Raw genomic sequence first — 20980 nt, forward strand, 5'->3', positions numbered from 1 at the left:
GGTAATTGGGTCAGCTGTGTGTGTTTGCACGGACAGACACTAGATAAAGGTAATGAAGGAGATGTGTACCACCAAAAAATGGCAAAAGCCTGGAACAGAGAGAGAGAGAGAGAGAGAGAGAGAGAGAGAGAGAGAGAGAGTGTGTGTGTGTGCGTGTGTGTGTGTGTGTGTGTGTGTGTGTGTGTGTGTGTGTGTGTGTGTGTCTGTATGTGTGTGTGTGTGTGTGTGTGTGTGTGTGTGTGTGTGTGTGTGTGTGTGTGTGTGTGTGTGTGTCTGTATGTGTGTGTGTGTGCGTGTGTGTGTGTGTGGACTGGACAAAGACGAGAGATACGTAACAGATGAGTAATGTGTCCGCACTTCAGCACTCTTGTGAATGTGCTGAACTCATGCTAATGGTGGACATAAAACCTGAAGAAGAGTGAGAATCAATGTTATCTACAGTACATGAGCACACACTGAAGCTGATTTGGAGAAGAGGAAGCAATGTTCTCATTAAAATGCTGATTGTAGTTGTTGAAACAGCACATTGATATTTACATAGAAAGTAACTGCACCATAAGACACATTGGTCCCCAATCATCAGCCTTCAAAACAATAGCGTTTGCTTCTTCTTCTGTCATTTTGACTGGACCCACTGCAGTAGATAATTTGAAGAAATCTGAGCTGGTCAAGTTCTGAATTAACTTAATGATATGCTGTGACAGAATAGTACAGCACGTATACTTTGTTGAATAGAAAGTGCTTTATATTGTGATTTTCAGTGGAGACGTCTGCTCTGCTTCCCCTTCTGTGTGTGCTGGAGTGTGTTTTGAAGAGCACGGTGCAGTGGACCCTCAGGCCTCTCTGGAATGGAATGAGAGCATTAATACATTTCTAACCCTTTCTTCGCAAGTTCGACTATTCAATATTCTTCAACAAGACAAAGAGGCCTCAGAGAAAGCTCCTCATGGCTGCACATATTCTAACCTGCTGAACAGAATACACGGCTCGCTAAATGCACCATTGGAGTCTAGAAGACCAAAAAATTCAACTTTATTTTGGTATCCTGGAGTTACAGCTTACTTTCCTCGGATGGTTTATATCACTGCACACCATTCTTGTCCCAAGGCTTCAGCATGTGCTCGGATGCAGTACCGGTGCAACCATCCAATTCCACAGCCTTCTTGGTGACCTGACCCCCTCTACATGACCATAGGCTACACTTGGCAGCAGACAAACGTTTGGCAGCAGACTAAATGTTTGTACCTAATAAACTGAGTGTACTGTATCTGTGTACTAAATGTTTTGAATGTAAACCCTCAACCACAATCATCATGAATTCATACAACCCTCACGCACAGGTGAACAGTATCAACCAAGGCGAGACATGAAGACAGGTCCTTACCACTACCGCTCTGATGACATCATCCTGATCGTCTGGGAACATACAGTAGATGTACATTTTGAGCCCCGTCTGAATGGAAGTTTCATGTCTCATTTTACCTCAGAAATTTACCGTCTTTTGCCAAAAATGTGTGGTCTCACAACTACAGTATTTCTGTATAGTACCAATTTAATTTCCACTCAAAAGCTTATCACGCCCTCAAAATGCCAACCACATAATTGCTGCTTGTGTACACGGACAGTTGCTTAGTAGCACAACCTCTCAACCGACCGCTGCGTTTTACTTTCTGTTTGCTTCATTTCTGCATCCTCTTGACGCTCCCATTGGTCCCTATAACTTCCCCCCAGCATCCTGCTCTTCATTAGAAGTCCTTTCATGGTCAGAGCCAATAAAACTTCAATGGAGAGGCAGTCTGAAGAAAACATGGCTGCTGTGTGGCTTCACTGCGCGTTAATTACGTGATCTTCATACCAGACAGTGAGGGCCGGTTGCTTTTACTCCGGCAGTGCAGTTGACCCATGGCAACATGTCAGGAACACTCAGACACATAAACGCGTAAACAGCAAAATTTTAAAATACACATGGTCATACACACTAAAACACAATATACACATGCAACAGGCACTCTCTCTCTCTCTCTCTCTCTCTCTCTCTCTCTCTCTCTCTCTCTCTCTCTCTCTCTCTCTCTCTCTCTCTCTGTCTCACACACACACACATTCACTTTCATGCTTTGAGGCAACTCGCCTTATTAACCTCTGGCCACATGTCCTTAACTCTGCTTGGTATTCCCCCACAGCAACAAGAAAAGTGAAGTAACGCCTTTATACATAATTAGACCGTGGCTTCTGTGTGCCATGTGACACGCTTACACACACATCACACTTTCTGCGATATATACCGCCTAAATATACATGTGTAGGCAACATGCAATTACAGCACTTGATAATGAAGGGAGAATTAATGCACATTATTTTCTCAGAGGGACAATAATGGGACTTGAGTGTAGATATTTGTCAGTTTGTGATATGTGAGATGCCGTCTCCTTTGTTTAGACTCATCCAGTCACGAGGAACAGGCTAATTATAGAGCAACACTGGCTAATGTATTCATAAACTATGTCTGCTTTCATAAATAGAATGATTGTGAGGGAGGAAAAGACTGATCTTGCCATGTGGCTCTCTTGTTGCTCTCTCTCTCTCTCTCTCTCTCTCTCTCTCTCTCTCTTTCTCTCTCCCTCCATCTGTTGTTTCTCTCACTTCTTCTCACTTTGTTTGTCCTTCTGCTGCGTGAGGGACAGTTATTTCCGGCTGCGCTGGAGTTTTTCCATGTGTCATTGCAATAATGCGGCGTGGCATCTTCCTTCCCAAGCAGTTCTGAATAAGCCAGCACATCTTCCACAGGAGTGACATCATCAAACACCCTGTGAATCAATTTCACATGCTGATATGACTGCAGTGTTGCTATTTTATGCAAAATAGCTGTTTGTCTCCTGTATTGCTTTTTTATAGACACAATATATACTGGATGTATAGTATGCAGAGTCAATTCCCACCAGATATGCTGTATATTTGCAGCGTTCTACTGACACATGAGACACTCAGCACTGCATTTTGGGATGCTTGTTTTCGTTTTGTTTTTCTGTTTGTATCTGAACTGATTCTATACAAGGTTATACGGGTTCAAATAGTTACATGTTGCTTTCACTCATGACAATGTAATCCAAAGTGTAATCAGCTCACTCGTAAAACCACGAGACTTTTAATCTCATGGTTGTGGGTTTGCGCCCCACATTGGGTTTAGTGGTTACTATTGTTACCTCACAGCAAAAGGTTCCAGGGTTCAAACCAAGCAAAGCCCTTCAGTCTTCTACCTGTGCTCATGTGGGCTTCACAGGGTTACTTTAGATATTACGGAAGTCTTCCTGACATTACCATATGTCCATTGGTCCAAATAAAAGGATTAAATATAAGGAGAAAATTCTGCATATGTGTGAAACACAGTCTGCTTAAAGAATGGACGCCTTGGCTTTACAAAAATCAGTAATTTCCGGCCTTCACCAAACAAAGCCGATTTGCACAACCTTACAAGTCCCTCATGAGGTTGGATAGTGAAATTAAAAAGATAAAGAGCAAGTGATTCAGCTTCCGAGTAGAAATTCCGCAGGCATCTTTCATCAATGTGTTGATACTTAGATTGGGTCACAGTTCCTGCAGCAAATTCCTTTGGTCTTACAAATTAGGTGACATATGTAGGCCATTATATATTTATATATTAGGAGAAAAATCACTTTTGATAAAGTTAGAGTAAATCTGTGATGATTGTTATTTGCTATTATTACTTTATAGTTAGGAGGAAGTAGATTATTGTAGAATTTTTGTGCATGTAGTTTCAACACAGACACCACATGAGATCTGTGCTTATATGTAAATGTTCAAGCCTGATACAAAGATGTATGATAAGATATTCATTTAGTTGCATCATTACATTTAGATTACACAAGATTTTATCGTATAGTGTCTTGCTTCCCATACACCGCGGGGGGTGGGGGGTGGGGGGGTGCATTCAGCAGGTGACAGGTGAACCTGGAATAACATCGGGCAGGTAGTGACTTGCTGCTCGGTTAATTGCACCTTGAGGAGTGATGGCGCAGGAACACAGGTAGCTCCTGCAGACCTGAGGAGAGATAATCAACGTCGGCCTGTGCCGGTGGGTTGGCGGGTGTACCTGAGGTCGAGGACACGCCCACGATGCATGTGTGACACCTGGCTGGTCGGGATCACACCGCCTTAACACATAGCGAGCATTCTTTCCCAGAGAACCGGATGATCAGGGCATCAATCAGGGCAGTGAAACAGACCGCAAGATGGTCCCAAAGGTGGAGGTGAAGACAGGAATGTTATACTGAAAATTGTGTGAACTAACATTCAGATGAGAGGGAAACAAAGCGGAAATAATCTCGCCCCCTTTCTCTCTCCCCCCACACACACACTCTCTCTCTCTCTTTCTATCTCTCTGTCTCCCCCGCCTCCTCCTCCTCCTCATTCCACCGAGTGGCAGCGCTGTGAAAGAAGCATTCAGTTCAGTTTAAAGAAATCCACCCGAGCTGCGGTAGCGGCGTGTGCTCACCTCCTCACTCTGATTCCTCCGGGCCACTGCCGGTAGGTGTCCGGCCGGTGACAGAACGCAGAGCCCCGGCGTCCGTCAGCCCCCCTACCCCCCTCCTCTCACACCAGTTGAATTATTCTTTAGACTAACTGGGTAACCTTAATCTTTCATCTATTCCTTTTCTTTCTAGGTGTGAGACGGTCATTTGGGACCAGACACCGGAGATCCGCACTCGCTCGCTCCCGGCACCCCCCGTCAGAAGTTGACATTATTTGGTTACCCGAGCCAAAATTAAACCTCCACCGTCCCGTCCGGATCGACCGCGAACCCAGGAAGAAGAAGAACCGGGACCTGCGCGCCGAGAAGAGTCGCTCCACGGACGCAGTACAATCGGGCAGGAGCGATTAAAAGCAAAAAAAAAAAGGAGGTGGAAGAAATATTGACCCACAGCAGCGATCGGTAGCACCGGGTTGACACGCGGATACCGGCTTGGGGGAGCGTGGGACTGGCTTCGCCTTGTGACCGACTTGCACTTGACTTAAAGCCCGCATACAGCACTTATTAGCTGGGATGGATTCCTTCATCATCGCGGCGTTGGCACTGTGCTCGATAACGGCGCCGGTTTATGGGGACAAAGGGAGCAGCAAAGCCCGGAGTTGTTCGGACGTTAGGCAGTTTTATAACGGGAAAGGATTCTCTCTGGACGGCGTCCCTCAGTCTGAAATATCAGGTGAGCAGCTTTAAAAAAAAATAAAAATCAGTCCGGGGAGTTAAGTCATGCTGTGCGCACTATTTTTGTGGGTCAACTGTGATATTAACCCCCTTCAAATATAAGGATGCAATTTTATTATAACATAAATCCATTGAACTGCCATCAAAGCCAGACACAGCTGCTGTAAACTCATTTCCCCTGCTGAGTATCAATCAAATCCTTGCAGTTGTATTCGTCAGTATTAGGATCAATACTGACATATATTGGGTATTGTTGGTATGTAAATCTCCCTATAAATCAGCGAATGTTGCACTGGGTGTTGTTGGTGTACAAACTATGGTTCTTGGTGCTCGGTGTTTACAATGAAGCATTTTGAAGTTGTGCTGCAGAAAGAAGAAGAAGAAGAAGAAGAGACAATGTGTACTTTATACTTAAATCAAGACCTTTAAACTGTCATTTCAGTAAATGTCTGACAGTTGGTTGGATTGTATCTTTCAAAATGACACCAACTATTTTGAAATGATATTAATAGAAATTCTGTTCTGACAGTCTGACCTCTGATCAAACATTTCAGGAAAACCTATCAATTTCCCGGACGCTCAATTTCTGTAGGGACAAGACAACACTTTCCGTCTTCCCATCTCCTTCACTTGAAGACATGCTTTGACTCTCCAATCTTTCCTCTCCTTTAAGCTGTCACAGCGTTTTAGACTGGATTGCTACCGTCATAAATGAACTGGAAGTCACTGGGACACATGTGCCATCCAGGACAAATGCGATGTTGCACAGTGTGTCACGGTCTGATGTCAGGGAGCTCTTTTCATAGACGCGTACGGTCACAAGCCGCTGTGCAGTTCGAATGATTACATGTGTGCCTTCCCTGGAATTCAGCGCAACGCTGTTACAGACGCACAAACACGCATGCAAAGGCTCAACACACACACGCACGCACACACACACACACACACACACACACACACACACACACACACACAGCATCCAGACAGTTTACTGCAATTTCAGCTTGTACAGTTACAGTACAGTAGAGCACATGCATGGACAAGTCAGAAGACCATGACCACGCATTCTTACACAGTCACTCTCCAGTCTGTACGTTCAGATAAAAAAAATGCCTTATACCTTCATTTGGAACCCATATTTTATATCCACTCATCTTATAACAGCAAAAATAGAAATGTGAAGAACTCCTAATCTGAATTTGCCTGCTCCTGATCTGATAACATGGCTCAGCCCTTTTAAATTGCATCTCAGTCAACTTTTCCATGAGGCCTAATTCATTTGTTACAGCTTGGCTCTCCTCTGTCCGTTCGCACAGTCTGGTGCTGAGGTATGCTGGGGTGAATTTCTGCAGTATTCACCAAAGGTCATTCAGTGGAAGCGATGCTCAAGTAGAAACTGCTCTTTTTTATGATGTGAGATGAGAAATGTTCTGGAACAGCACAGCTCCATAGGTGTGTATGTGGATTTTGCTGTGAAGTAAGTTTTTTGTTTTTCACCTTACAGATTTGAGATGTTTCTCTTGATCCCCATTATCCACATACATGAAGATGAGTGTGTGAGAGGAGTGATTATAAGCCTTGAGGATTGTGGTGCATTAATGTGATGAAAGTGTTTAGCTTGTGTCATCATATCATACATCACAAACTAATGGGGGCCAAGTGGTAAGAGGACCTTTGTAATTTCACTGATTGGCCATAACGTTTGAATTATTTGGACAAAATAGAACGCCTGCCGATTTCCCCCCTTCTTAAACATCTGTGATCTATAATGCAATAACAGCAAATCTGTCGCGTGATGCAAGCACCTATTTGAGTCGATGAGTTGAAGCGAACTCAAGTGCGTTTTTTGTTCTGAGAGAGAAAATATGAGGGTGAGAGCCATTGAAGTGACAAAAGAAAGAGAGAGAGAGGAAGGGAGGGTCTGTGTGTGTGTGTGTGTGTGTGTGTGTGTGTGTGTGGTGTTGGCTGTGTACCTCGACAATATTTCTCCCAGTGTCCCTGTCTGGAGCATAAATAACTCGTCTGCGCGTCAGTCTGGCATATTAAACACCTGAGTAAAATATGAGAGCTTTAATTTATGCCTTCGAAATGACAAGGCTCCTGAATATTAAGGATGATCCCTGGCATTTGGAGAGGGATATTTCCTGCCTTGACACATCCGGGGCGGGGGTGGCGGGCTTGATCAACCTAATGTATTGGCTGGGATCTTGACTCAAGGTTGCATTGCAGCGAGTACGTCACCTCTTTTTGGGATGGGGATGAGGATGAGAGACACGGTTGCATCCCAAACTCACATCCAGGCCCGGCTGTTTCCCCGAACCCTGTTCGAGACCAGTGCATGCTTTCATGAGAAACAACACTTTGGCAATACTAAAGAAGCAATGCAGTCACAGAGTGAATTTTAAAGTTGTAAAATCCTGCATGGAAAGGGTGCAAATAATTTGCACAATTGATTTGCAGAAGAAGAAAAATCTGTGGTATCTCCAGCCAGTATATTTTAATAAAGATACAGGAGTTGATTTCACCTTTTTCACATCTAGTGTTAATCTAAAAACTGATTAAATCAGTATCAGAGAGAGAGAGAGAGAGAGAGAGAGGGGAGAGAGAGAGAGAGGCCACATGGAAAGAGAAGCTGAGTCAAAAGATGAAGTGCTGTTGTCATTGCGTTGGAGCAGCAGTCGCCGGACCGTGAGAACTGCGTCAAGGAGAAACTAAAAGTAATGATGTGAAAATAATCAAGTAATCACACAGATTGATGCTCTGGAGTGCAATCACAGCTTTGGAAAACAGATTTTTATTTATCAAAAGTATGTGGATGATGGATTTTCCTTCTCCCTGCGCTGCCTCCTCCCTGTTCGACCACTACACACTTGGATGGCTTTCTCACAGGGTGATGTTCTTCATGTCCTCTCTCTCTCTCATCGGTTCTGAGTGAGAGAGGCGTGAGGCTGAAAGCAGCTGGCAGGCCATGTCCTTAGTCAGACAGTGTCGGTAATGTTTTGGTGTGACACTGGCGAGCCGTGCTGTGTTTTGTTTTGTTTTGTTTGTGATTGCTGGTTGCTATACAGCCCCGACCATGAGTCGCCCTGTCCTCTGAAGTGTCGTCTCTAACCAGTGTTTGGCTAATAATACAGTGGGATCGGTGCTACAGGCCTGCGAGGAACTGCCGACTTGTAAGACTTGTGGCTGGAAACTGAGGCTTGCACAGTATGGGTGTATTTGAACTAAGTAGCTTGACTGTGACCACGGTTATATGCCTCAAAATGTCTTATAGCCGCCTGGTTTCTTATATGGAGCACCCATGACGAGGAGAGTGTCTCCCTGGGCAGCGCTTCTTTCACCTCCGCCACCGAGGTTAATGATAAGATTACAGCTGCTGTTGGGTTTCCTGCTCCCTCACACAACTTCAAAGCCAGAGGTTAAACACACACATGAGCCTAATACTGGAAGAAAACGCAGGTCGAGGCTTCAAAAACCAACAGAAGTCCGCACTGGAATGGTAAACTAGGAGAGCAGCCAGGTTTAGTTTGATTCCCTCCACCCATCTCTTGTTTCTTTTTACTTAAGTATATGACTGAATGTAAACCATTATGTCATACATACATTTTGTGTTTATCTGGTTTGATTTATTCGTGTTAATTTTTGCCTTTGGGGGAATTTGACTTACTGACCCAGAGAGTATTGAAGCAACAGCTCCTGTCAAAAGTGACTAATCATTTTAGGCTGTGTCTACACATGTCAGGGTTTGTGTTTCCATCTACATCATTTACATACTTTATTTAATGACATGGTCTACATTTCAATTTGGTTTTTGGGTTTAATAGCTTGTAGATGGTGCAACAGTGAGTCATTTAATTTCATTTTATTATAAAATAATGCATCTTGAAAACAATTAGCTCATTTTACAGTTTATGCACTCTCAAAAAGCAAAATATCTAAGCAGAATTGGTACTTTTATAGGAATAAGTGACACTTTTAAAGTTGCTTGAGTTCTTTAAAAGCAGATTAATGAAAAAATATTCATTTATTCTGTTTATGCCAAATGTGATCCCTGTGCAAAGGAACTGCCCGAACTTGAGCCACAGTGTGTTTGTCATAATAAATACTGTGCGTGTTGAGATAAGCCTGCGTCGTCCTCATCGTCGTCATTGTGTCTCTTCTGGACCATTGCCTCCTCTATCCCATTAACATCCAGGCTTATCCTCCAAGCGGAGCGGCGGATGGCTAATTGATCCCATTGAATGGCATATTTCCCGCATTGTGAATGGAACTCATTAACTGGCAGGGATATAAGAGGGCCGAGGCTTATTTGAAGGTTAATGTCAACACAAGGCCTCCGTGCATCTGCCGCTCCTCCTCTGCAGACAGATAAAAGCCCCAGCAACAGTTGTGTCTGTATCGCGGCCTACAGGCTCATAATTCTGCCGGCATCTGCGCCTTTTGTGTGCGCGCTCCTGTGTCTATTTGCGTTTGCGTTTGCGTATGCGTGTGTGTGTGTGTGTGTGTGTGTGTGTGTGTTTGTGTGTGCCTACCAACTGAATATGCTGGAGTTGTTAAAATGCTGAAGTCAGTAAGAAGCCTCTTCAAGCATTAAGCCATAATGGGCTGCAGGGAGCATGAAACAGACCACAGTGTGTTTGATGTTCAGAGAGAGAGAGAAGGAGAGAGAGAGAGAGAGAGATGTTGGACTGCTGACTGTGAGTTGGGTCGGGTTGGTCTGCTTGGTTTTCGCTGTAGTCGGTCCGTGACTGGCTCAAATGCTGGGAAAGAACAACGTGGTAGAAAGAGAGGAAAGGATGCAAAGGAAAGATGGATGTCACGCACTTAACATGATTTGTTTGGTATTGTTTCCTCTCCCAGCATGACAAGTATCAATTTCACTGTGGAACAATTTCAGATCATTTAAGTTGAATGCTTATTTAAAAGTATCAAGCCATCCAGCCATCTTCCCTTCTTGTGCTGTATTCCTTTGTCTGATCTGAGAGTGGCAGCACATTCACACACACCCCCACACACACAAATACACTGATGACACAAGGTGAGTCTTTATTTCTCACCATGGGGGGTTAGAGTGTCATGTGCTCTTTTTGTGTCTTCAGAGGCATCGGCTATGTCAAATGGAGGATTACTTTCTTCTCACAGCAAGACCCCTTACTGTCTGTGGCAGCATGTACTGTGTGTGTGTGTGTGTGTGTGTGTGTGTGTGTGTGTGTGTGTGTGTGTGTGTGTGTGTGTGTTGCAGATGTGTGCACTTCTGAAGTGGGGGGGAGAATGATTTAAACCTGCTTCCTACATGTCTGGTTGCTGTGATTTTGTATGACGTGTGGCAGGCATATGTGCGAGATGGCTAGTGCATGTGCGTGCGAGATGGCTGGTGTGTGTGTGTGTGTGTGTGTGTGTGTTCCCAAACTGTTGTGGACCATGCCCCCTCCAGCTATTCTTTCTCTTGACAAGGTGAGTATTAGAAGTGACAACCATTCGGCATTAGCTCCCTGTGTGGCTTCATTCCTGGTCCTACTACTTCTCCCCACCCCCCCTCACACACGCACAAACACACACACACACACTGCATGACAGATAGTCCAGACCCAAACCAAGATGCCCACCACCTCCTGTGAATTTAACAGGATACACCCTGCACGACACACACACAGCTGTGGATATCGGAGTTTTAGGTGTCCTAAATGGCTTAGACACACACCCCAATGGACACACACACACACACACACACACACACACACACACACACACACACACACACACACACATTTCAAAGTTAGTCTGATGGAGGACAGCAGCTCCAGATCTACCATCTCTCAATAATAATGGGGGGATGGAGGTGATGGACAAGTTGGGGGCTGCATGAAAACATAAATGGATGATGAAATCAAGGTGGTGTTGTCTAACGGTTAGACAACACCACCTTGAGTTCATCATCCATTTATGTTAGACTGTTAGACTCTAACAGTTGAACGCCTTAATGCCCCCGGTGGCCCGACACAGGCAATGCTGATTTAACAACAATAAGAGACAGTTGCCACGGCTACGGAAGTATTCCTCCCAACTACACACTTCCCTTTGATAATGGATAATTTTTCCTCTGCTCCGTTCAAAAATCTGTCCTTTTTTTCCTGCTTCTTATTGAAGCGTTGTGCAGCTGCTTTGCAGACCCGACTGCACGCCATCAAGGGTTCTGCTGTATGTGTGTGTGTGTGTGTGTGTGCTCTAATTAATATGTCCTTTGTCTTCTCTTCTCCCCTGAGGTCTAAACATTATTCTTTATAGAATATCCAAAGTTTCCATACTGTCCGCTCAGTTCTGTTATATCTCTCCGTCTCCTGCACATTACTGTTATTTTTACTTTTTCTCACATCATTTAAGTATAATTTTGCACCATTTTTCCACACAGTTCTCATTTTATTCTCTTTCTGCGTCTCTGTTATTATTTCCCTATCTACTCCTGCCGACCAGAAAGCTGTTAATGTGTTTATCTTTCATGTGCAATTGACCACTTCCTCATAGATACCATTGTTCGCTGCCGATAGCCGTCTATGAATTTTATGACTTGGGTACTTTTCTATGATCTTTTTTTTATTAGCCACTTTACACTCAAAAAAGCTACACAAGCCATTTGCTTGTGTAGAGCTCATCCCAGCTCTCTCCCCATCAGCTTTCTCTACTTAAATCTTCCATCTCTTCCTTCGGGCCCTCTGTGCTTTGAGACAAGAATGTAGAGTGAGTGTTGAGTCTTTTTTTTCTCCCCCGCTCACTTCCGTATTTTTATATACCATTTTTACTTTTACCCCTCAGTCTCTCTCTTCACCTTCTTTCACTCCTTCAGTGTCCCTCGCATCTCTCTTGGCTTTGGTCCCATGATTGAATATACTATTCCAAGTCCAAGCAAATTCCCGAGTGCTCTTTTAGTATCTGCAACGGCGTTCCCAGTTACTCCTCATCCTCATATTTGAAAGAGGTGCAAATGATGCAGATTCATTCTTTAAATTAGTAACGTTAATAATCAGCTATAATAAAAGAAATTTAAGGATTCTGGAGCAGGATTCCAGCCCTCCTTGAAGAATCCTTCCAACATGTGTTTCTCATGCTTGCAATTTACCCTCCTCTCAATTTCCTTTGCTCCCAGTTTGAATGTAATTACGCCGAAATCTGGTGTGTTGTTTTATTGGCTTCCTGGAGGCCGAGGAAGCACAGCTTGGATGGGTTTAATGCTCTACGATCCCACAGTGTCTCCTCCTCCTCCTCCTCCTCCACTGCCGTTTCCTCCTCCTTTGGCCAGCCGCTCTTTATCTGAAACTGCATGGATCCTCGCTTTCGGTGTCCTGGCTGCCGTCTCTTTACGTCTCCAGTAGTTGAGTTTTGTGGTGAAGCAGCTTTTGCCCTGTTTGCTCTCACCGAGTCCTTTATCAGCTCCCCTCTGCCATTGGACTTGTGCTTCCTAAGCACATTTTCTTTCTCTAATTAGACAGTGAGATCTGGTTTTATGTGACATCATTTCTTAAGTGTTATTTGTGGCTGGGGAAAGCCCCTGTAGGTCACAGCGGTTTGCTTATTTAGCTTGACCGTGCTATTTAGATCTGGAGGTAGGACGTATGACTGAAGATGGAAGAGTGGAAATGACCAGCGGATTACTCAGGTCTTACGAGAAGTGGGGCATGTATAAAAAGCTTATAATTACAGAGGGAAATATGTAATTACTGTCAATTGTCATCCAGTTTTGTGGTGCAGGATTGGCTTTTTATTTCCCCAATATCTCTTTTTTGTTCTTTTTCCGCCTTTCCTACTTTTCCCATTACTCTCAGTCTTTCTGTCTCTGTCTCTCTTCCCTCTGAGCGACTCTCCAACAAACACAGATTTTTTAGATTTCATCTTCATGTAACATCCATATGTGCTGCTGCTCCTCTGATCTGCTCTGTTGATTTGTGGAGGTTCATAAATGGAAAGATTGTTGAAGGGAAATGTTCATCTGCATCAGATGTGTGAAAACAGTCCAGCATGCTTATAAAGTCATTTTCCTGAGCAGGCGTAGGTCAGAATGATGTGTCAGTACCAGAACTTGGCACAAAGGAACGCTTTATAAGCTATAAAATTGCATGTGTTAACAGTTGGGAAGTCAGAGAGCATTTGCACAAGTTGTCTGTAGAGTCTGTAGAAATATATCTCATCTTGCAAAAACAATGAAATTACATCTTTTCTTATGTACTGCAATCTGAAACTCTCAAACACGTCGAGTGTTCTGAAAGTGGCGGCTGCTCTGTTCCAATCAAGGCCGCAATCAAAATGAATGCGTCTCGTGATTTGAGCTCCCGTAGAATCAGGCCAGCCGAGAGAATTGATTTTCTAATTAAAGGTTTCTTGTAGCCGCTGTTCTTCATTGTATGCTACATTTCTTGCTCTTGTGGCCCTGCGGTTACCTTTTGCACCACCTCTTGAAAGAAAATAGTACATATTCACTGTGCCGCTTTTGGACGAAAGGCTAATTTATTCAAAAGGTATTACAAGGCGATTTCAAATCTGCCGATGACTTGGAGTAGTTTCTCTAAATGCTCATTCCTTCATATGCAGGTTCAGGTCCGTTGTAGAAGAAGTCATGGGCTTGTACCAAAAACACTGTAGTGTCCTGCTCTCTCCTCTTCCTCCCAGGAGGGGACGGCAAGCGGCGAGCTAATGAACTTGAAATGACAATGACTTATTCAGCGTGCATTTCTTCCGCTCAGCCGTAACAGAGGGCATTACAGTCGGGCCCCACTCATCATCATTTCCTTCGTCTCCTTATTTGCTATCCCTCCGTTTCTCCCTCTCTATTTTCATCTCCTCCTTCCTCCCCTACCGTGTCTTCCCTCATAAATATTTTACATCCTCCAAATGAACTCTGTCAACCCAAGCTTAGTGCATGGCTGACTGCCTTGTGTCTCTAATGTGTCTCAGTTTGCTCCCGTGGATTTGGTTGGGTGGGTGTGTGCGTGTGTGTGTATGGGGTTTAAATAAGCATGTGTGTGTTTTGGGTAAAATGGTGCTATACTTGTTGTGTAAAATATTTGGTGTGTGTTTCAGAGTGAAGCACTAGTGCGTGACTCTGGATCTGCTGGAGTATATTTTTATCTACAGCAGCAACAGTCCACGTCACATACTGTGTACTGCACACAAGAAGTACACACTGTGTGTATTCTGCGTGATGCACAGTAATCACAAGTAGTTGGATGTCAGGTGCCATATTCAGTGGCACTTTAAAATTTCAACTTGGCATCTTTAGGTCATGTGATCGCCAGTATCGTCATAAAGCATCACTCAGAGATACAGGGAGTATTGTAGTGTGTGTGTGTGTGTGTGTGTGTGTGTGTGTTACTTTATGTGTGTGCGTCTAAAAGCCTTTTCTGTAAATCTTTCATGCTCTTGCAGCGTTCCAGCCCAGATAAAGCATTTACCGCTCTTACTGCCTCATCCTGTCATTCTAAGTTTGGTATTTTTTCTCATCTCACATTGACCTCCACATCAGTTAGGATGCATTTACAATCACCAGTTTATTAGAAACACCAAATGCAATAACCTGACACTAAATCCTACCTTTGAGAAGCCTTTACTGTAAAGTTTGGGCCTGTAGACGCTGTCTCAAGAGGTATTGAGTCAAATCTATGGTACATTTCTTTGCAATGATTGAACTAATGTGTTATAGAGGTTTTCACTAGTGTCTTGATTGATGACAGGATTACTCAAAACCCTATAAACCTGTTTTTGCTGATGCATGGAGCACAGTAGAACCCATTACATTTTGGTGCAGACTATCAATAGTTTGGTCCAGCTCTGGAGACGGGGGACACATTAATGGGATTGGGGTACAACAATAACAACAACAACAACAAAGACTAGAATCCTGCAACAGCTGTTAATGTGCACCTGAAATAGTGCCGATTCAGCAGCATGCAAATAGTTTTGATGTATAGTTGATTTTAGTTTCTAGTTGTAAAGCTGTATCTCCAGCACGTTCCCCCTGTGTCTCCCCTGTTTGTCCCTGTTACCCGGCACCCCAGTTTTCCCTGCAAACCCCTATAGTCGCCTCTGCTCCGTCCCCTTGGGCCCAAGGCATCACTCAGCCAAATTGGATCACAAATCCTGCTGGGCAGAGGAGACGGTGGAAATGGTGCAGGCTCAGGATGAACGGCTCTGCTCTGTCATGTGATGCCCGCTGATGAATGGCCGAGCTGTGGAGGACTGGACGGACGGAACGGCGTTGGACATTCAATATATTCTGAATGTTATAGAGTTTTGTCCTGATGAATCACACAGATATTGTAACTTTTGGAGGATATTAAGACGTGGACTGCATTCTGTTTATGTTCATTACAGATTAGTGAGGAGACTAACATTCACTTCCCTCTGTGGACTGAATGTTCTAGCAAATCTTCCCTCACTTCTGACATGACGCAAAAAGCAAAGAATTAACACTTTGATGTTCCATGCTGGAGTGTTTTGTCAAGAGAGCTGGGATGAGCTCTCTCCCCATCAGCTTTCTCTACTTAAATCTTCCATCTCTTCCTTCGGGCCCTCTGTGCTTTGAGACAAGAATGTAGAGTGAGTGTTGAGTCTTTTTTTTCTCCCCCGCTCACTTCCGTATTTTTATATACCACTTTTACTTTTACCCCTCAGTCTCTCTCTTCACCTTCTTTCACTCCTTCAGTGTCCCTCGCATCTCTCTTGGCTTTGGTCCCATGATTGAGCAGAGCTGTCGCGTGCGTTGCAAGGCCTCCTTTTCACATTGTTATATAAATTGGCTCGTTGTCTAGCTCCAGTCGCGTCCCTCTTAATAATTTCAAGTGACGTCAATAACTGTTGTTTATGCCTTTATATATATAGATAAGACGATTCTCCTCTGCTCTTCTAAATGCTTTGGCTCAGCTCGTTCAACGAATCCATAAGTGTGTGTGTGTGTGTGTGTGCGTGTGCGTGTGTGTGTGTGTGTGTGCGCGCGTGTGTGTGTGTGTGTGTGTGTGTGTGTGTGTGTGTGTGTGTGTGTGTGTGTGTGTGTGTGTGTGTGTGTGTGTGTGTGTGTGGTGAGGTGTACTAGTTAAAATCACAAATTGCTTCACTAAAACATAGGCCTTCACTCCGTTTCTTATACCTGAATTTGATTATTATCTTTCCTGTTTGGTAGCCCAGTGAAATAGAATGTCTATTAAATTAAACATAGAATCTGGACTGATAAGGAGGAGAGCTGTGTGTGTGTGTGTGTGTGTGTGAGAGCGTTGCACCTCTGAATCAGCTGAGGTAGATGCCCACAGGGCGCTGAGGCAATTTGGGCACCGCTGTGGTGCAGAAGCGATGGCATCTTAAATCATTAGTCACTGTGTGTGTGTTTATCAGCTTCTATTTGGGCAGACATAGAGTCAATGGGTGGAATTTCCTCTGGAGAGAGAGACAACGGCAACACTCATCCCACACAGATGTGCATTTGTGCTTTTGTGGCCTTAGTTTTCAATCCTGTTTACCCACTGAATAAATTATATGGTGCAATGTGCTCGATGTGAGATGTAGACGATCTTTAGATGTGTTTGTGAAACAGGGTGTGATGATGCATTACAAGTCGAGCAAAAAACGAGATTCAAAGTCGTGTCTTTTTCAGCCACGAGGTCGATATGAAGAAAAAAGGACAAGGACAAGACTGTTATTGGACATGTTTGTGCATGAGACAGCTTGTCCTCTTGTGCTAATCAGATGTGTATACATCCAAGCAGCAGCAACCGGCTCTAAAGTGGATCTATAGTCTCTCTGTAGTGTAGATGTTGAGCTGTCACAAGATAAACGTTTTCAGAAACGTCAGAAACGAATTCTGACGGAATACAGCCTGTGGTCATCAAACTCAAAACGGTGGACCTGGACCCGTTTACAGATGAAGACTAAGACAGCCGCCGACAGCATTCCGACCTCTGACTGACTCCTGCGAGCCGGCACAGACGTTTGACAAGTTGAGGATGGCAGTTTTTCCCATTCTGCGCAGATGCAGTGAATTTACAAGACACCTGCTATCACACAGTTAGGGAAGGGGGTTGATGATTACACTTTATTAAATGAATTGTGTGGCAATTATGTTGGATGTGCCGCAGCACTATGTGTCGTGTTTCAGTCCAGTTTTGCCTCCATGACCTGGCACCTGCAAAGCCACTGTAGCATTGTAATACTTGTCATGTGTCTTTTGTGTATTAAAATACTAATAAACTCCAATAATATTGCTGCCTTGGGATATGAACTGACTCTTGCATCCCAGTGATGATTTCAGTTCACTTTTGTCCTCTGCCACATTATCACCTTTGCTCCCTTGCCTGCTTTTAGCTGGCTGACTGAGGTGGGCATTTGAAGTTAATCAATGCAAAGGCCGACCAGCTCTTTCCTGGCTAAACGTCATGTAGTGACTGGTGAGAGCCGCCGCTTTAGCAGCTCAAAACTCCCCACCTCCCACATTACCCATTTCGCAAATCGCAGCTATGCCTCCTTCTCTCTCGGGAACACTATGCCTAATGCACCATTACACTGCTATAAATACCCTCTCCCTAGACCCTGCGCACACTTTCGTTTTGTGATTATTATTTTATTTATCAGCACTGTCATGGGCCTTTAATGGTAGAATACTGTCTGCCACGTATGGTAGAAAAAAAGAGAGAATGAAAGACAGTGGCAGTACACTTTTTGTGATCTGTGTGCAACAGAAGTGCTATTTCAGGAGGTATTAAAGACTGGAATCTCGCATGAATTCAAGATCTGGTTTTACTTCACTGAATCCAGTGGAATGCAGTTGAAAAGTTAAAATGTTGTCTTCCTCAGCAAGAGTTCCCATGCTCAGTAGCCGAGGTCTTAAATGATGGATAAACAAAGAATAAATGATCAAAGCTAAGGAAACAGCGCGTCCCTCCTCTATGTCTCTCACTGTTTACTCGCGGATTAGAATCCTTACTCTTCTAATTGAGTTTCCTGGGAATGAGACACATAATCTGCCCTTGAGCACATTTCTAATCTCAGAGTCTCGATTAATTCCGGTTTCGGAACTCATCCACAGGCCAGTGAAGCACGTTCACAGCAGCAGGCTCAGATGGCTAAGTGTCCCCTTAACTACTACAAAGTCTATCCAATGTGAAATTATGTTTCCAGTTGGTCGCAATAAGGTTTTAATGAAATCTGCCAGTCCAGGAAATGGGAAATTGATGGATGCAATTCAAGTCCATGTCATGACTCTGCTCGTCCTTCTGAGGCGCGTCGATCTTGTCAGAATTATATTGTCTCTGCCTTGTTTAGCAAACAGAATCTGTCATGGTGTGGGATTTTTATTGCACCTCTAGGTGTTGGTGCAGCCTGTATGCAGTTACAGTAGCCGTGTGTGAGTGTGGGACAATGTGGAGGAGACGTCTGCTTTATGAGCAAGTCTGTCCTTGTAGTTAAACCAGCCTATAACAGTTCTAAAGGCCGTGGTGGTTCACTACACGAGTGTTGGGAAATGCAGACATCTGCCCTCACAGCTAACTGGCTACTCCCCCTGTAGTTATTACTGTAGCCTGGAAAGGAAGCTGCCATGTCGCCTGGAGACAGCGGCCTTAATAAGACTGCAGAGAACATGCTCCTCTCACAGAAGTAAAAAGACCTCCTTCTTTTCTCGCACCTTGTCCCTGTCTTGTTTTTGCTAAAGTCTCTCTGTAGGGAGCAGAGGCAGTGCGAGTCGCTCTCTCGCTCTCTCCCTCTCTCGCTCTCTCGCTCTCTCGCTCTTTCACTCTCTCTCTCTCTTCCCCCCTCCCTTGCCCCTATTTCTAGCCCAAAGCGGCCTTTGATGTACTGCCTCTGTACTTTCTGAAGCAATGCTGCTCCACCGCAACAGCAACACCCCATCTTTCTCTCCCTTCGCCTCCCTGTTTCTTCTTCCCTGTTTTTTTTTGGGTAAATACTGCAGGTGTCCTCAATAGCCCCGTTTTCTTGTTTCAATAGTTTGTCTGTGTTCAACCAGCTGTTAGATGGTTGTTAAGCAGAATCTTTCTCCTTCGCCCTCATTTTCTATTTGTAGCTAGAATCTGGACCTCACTCATGATTAAGGCGAGTAAAGCCAAGGAGGTGGGTAATTAGAGGGAAAGATCACTTACAATGTCAATTCATGACATTTTCACCTCCACTGAGAGGTGCGATAAAAGTAATTTCACACCTTCAGGGTAACATTAAGAGAAATAGACCCAGACATTTGAAATTGGCGAGTGTTGACCCAGACCTTTATTTTCAGTTACTATACTTGACTTTTTGTGGAAATATTTGTTCCCTTTCATGTGTTAGAGGTAATTTCTGCTCATACACCTCATATTTCTATGTTTAAATCTGCCATCACTGATAGGATCTGAGGCTTTTATGTGTCCTGTCACCACAGCATTCCAAAAATCCTTTGATTCAAGTATCAATTTGTGGTATTTGTCCATAAACAAAACCTGTAGATGTTCTTTTTGAATCTAACATATTGAGGACTTGGACTGACAGGTGTAAACACCATGTCCTTTCTTCTGAGGATATTACTTGCGGTAGATAGAATAGAGTTGTCAAAGCCTTGCTGCTCTAGTCAGGGCTTGTAGGTAAGCTGTGCAGTGTACACTGATTCCCCTCAACTTGCATAAACATGCACACACACACCTGTTCTATAGCTACACAAAGGTGCACATGTGTGACCAGTGGTGTTGGAACGCGACTTGCTGTCACGTGGTCTTTGTGTGTTGAAATCTGTAAGGTTTTTGAGTCTCATTCTTGACCTTCTTACATTATAATTTTTGAGGAGAAAAATCCCCTTCAAGATCAAATGGAGCAGGATCTGACATGTCCCTTTGGCTTTGGCTCAGTAGTAGCTGACAGATTTGAAGTTAATTAAAAGTGCTCTTTTGTCTGTTGACTGATGCCACTGAAGCAGGATCTTGGGGGCGGGGTGGTGGTGCAACAAGCGTGGGTGGAGGGTCGGACCGAACCGCACAATAGTGGTCTTTGTAGGTGGCTGTGATGCGGGGAAAGGGTACGTGATGTCAGTGGAGTGCTGGCCTCACTCCATACATTCAAGCCCAATGACCCTCACAGCATTTAAAACACCTTCTCACAGCTGGATGAAGAGGAGGAAGAGTGGGAGGAGCAGGTGGGGGGAAAGCTATCCCACACTACATTACACTGTTTTGATGAATAACCTGGAGAATAAGGGCAGTTCTGTGCTAGTGGCTTCGTCATGCACTTTGCAGCTGCATTCATTTCCGTATTATTGATGATAATGACGATAATGAAAATGCGATTTTTGCCAGTGGTTTGGTACTGGATAAACAGATTCCCTTTTAATGTTAATGGCTGATGAAGTCAATTAGATGTCTCTGATCACAGTGCTGATGCTGGCTGTGTGAGTTTACTTGCACATGCCTCCTCTTCGCACCATTACCCTGGTATCCATGGAGTGAAGCTGCACACTCGGGCAGCCTGCCAATGCTGTGCCTGATTTTCATTGCTATCAAGGCTGCAGATTATAGGCAGTGGCAGAGGAGACGAACAGATGAGCACTGAGAATTCTTCAGTTGCCTTTTTTCTTCCTCCCCAGCGTTCTTGCTTCAAATCCACAATTTTTTCTCCCTGTTCTCAGCCTCCTTCTCCTCCCTCCCCGGTTGGACGGATAACCATCTACCCTTTCAGCCAAAGCCAGTGCCCTATCTGTCTCGCCGTGGCCTCCCTCTCGCCCGTCTCTCCCTGCTCCTCCTCCTCCTC

At 44.3% G+C, this 20980-nt stretch overlaps 1 protein-coding gene across 1 annotated transcript in view; it reads left to right on the top strand.

Annotated features, from left to right (window-relative positions):
- Positions 1-4437: 4437 nt before the first annotated feature.
- gpc1b (glypican 1b) overlaps positions 4438-20980 on the top strand; it is a 49526-nt gene continuing 32983 nt past the window's right edge. The window contains exons 1-2 of the mRNA XM_076144991.1: positions 4438-4542; positions 4680-5219. Of these exons, the coding sequence (XP_076001106.1) occupies positions 5060-5219 (160 nt within the window). The 5' untranslated portion in view covers positions 4438-4542; positions 4680-5059. The remainder of the gene's footprint in view (positions 4543-4679; positions 5220-20980) is intronic.

The sequence above is a fragment of the Genypterus blacodes genome, unplaced genomic scaffold, assembly GCF_046128005.1.
Source record: "Genypterus blacodes isolate CSIRO-AG114 ecotype Tasmania unplaced genomic scaffold, CSIRO-AGI_Gbla_v1 ptg000029l_1, whole genome shotgun sequence".
Taxonomy (NCBI): Eukaryota; Metazoa; Chordata; class Actinopteri; order Ophidiiformes; family Ophidiidae; genus Genypterus; species Genypterus blacodes.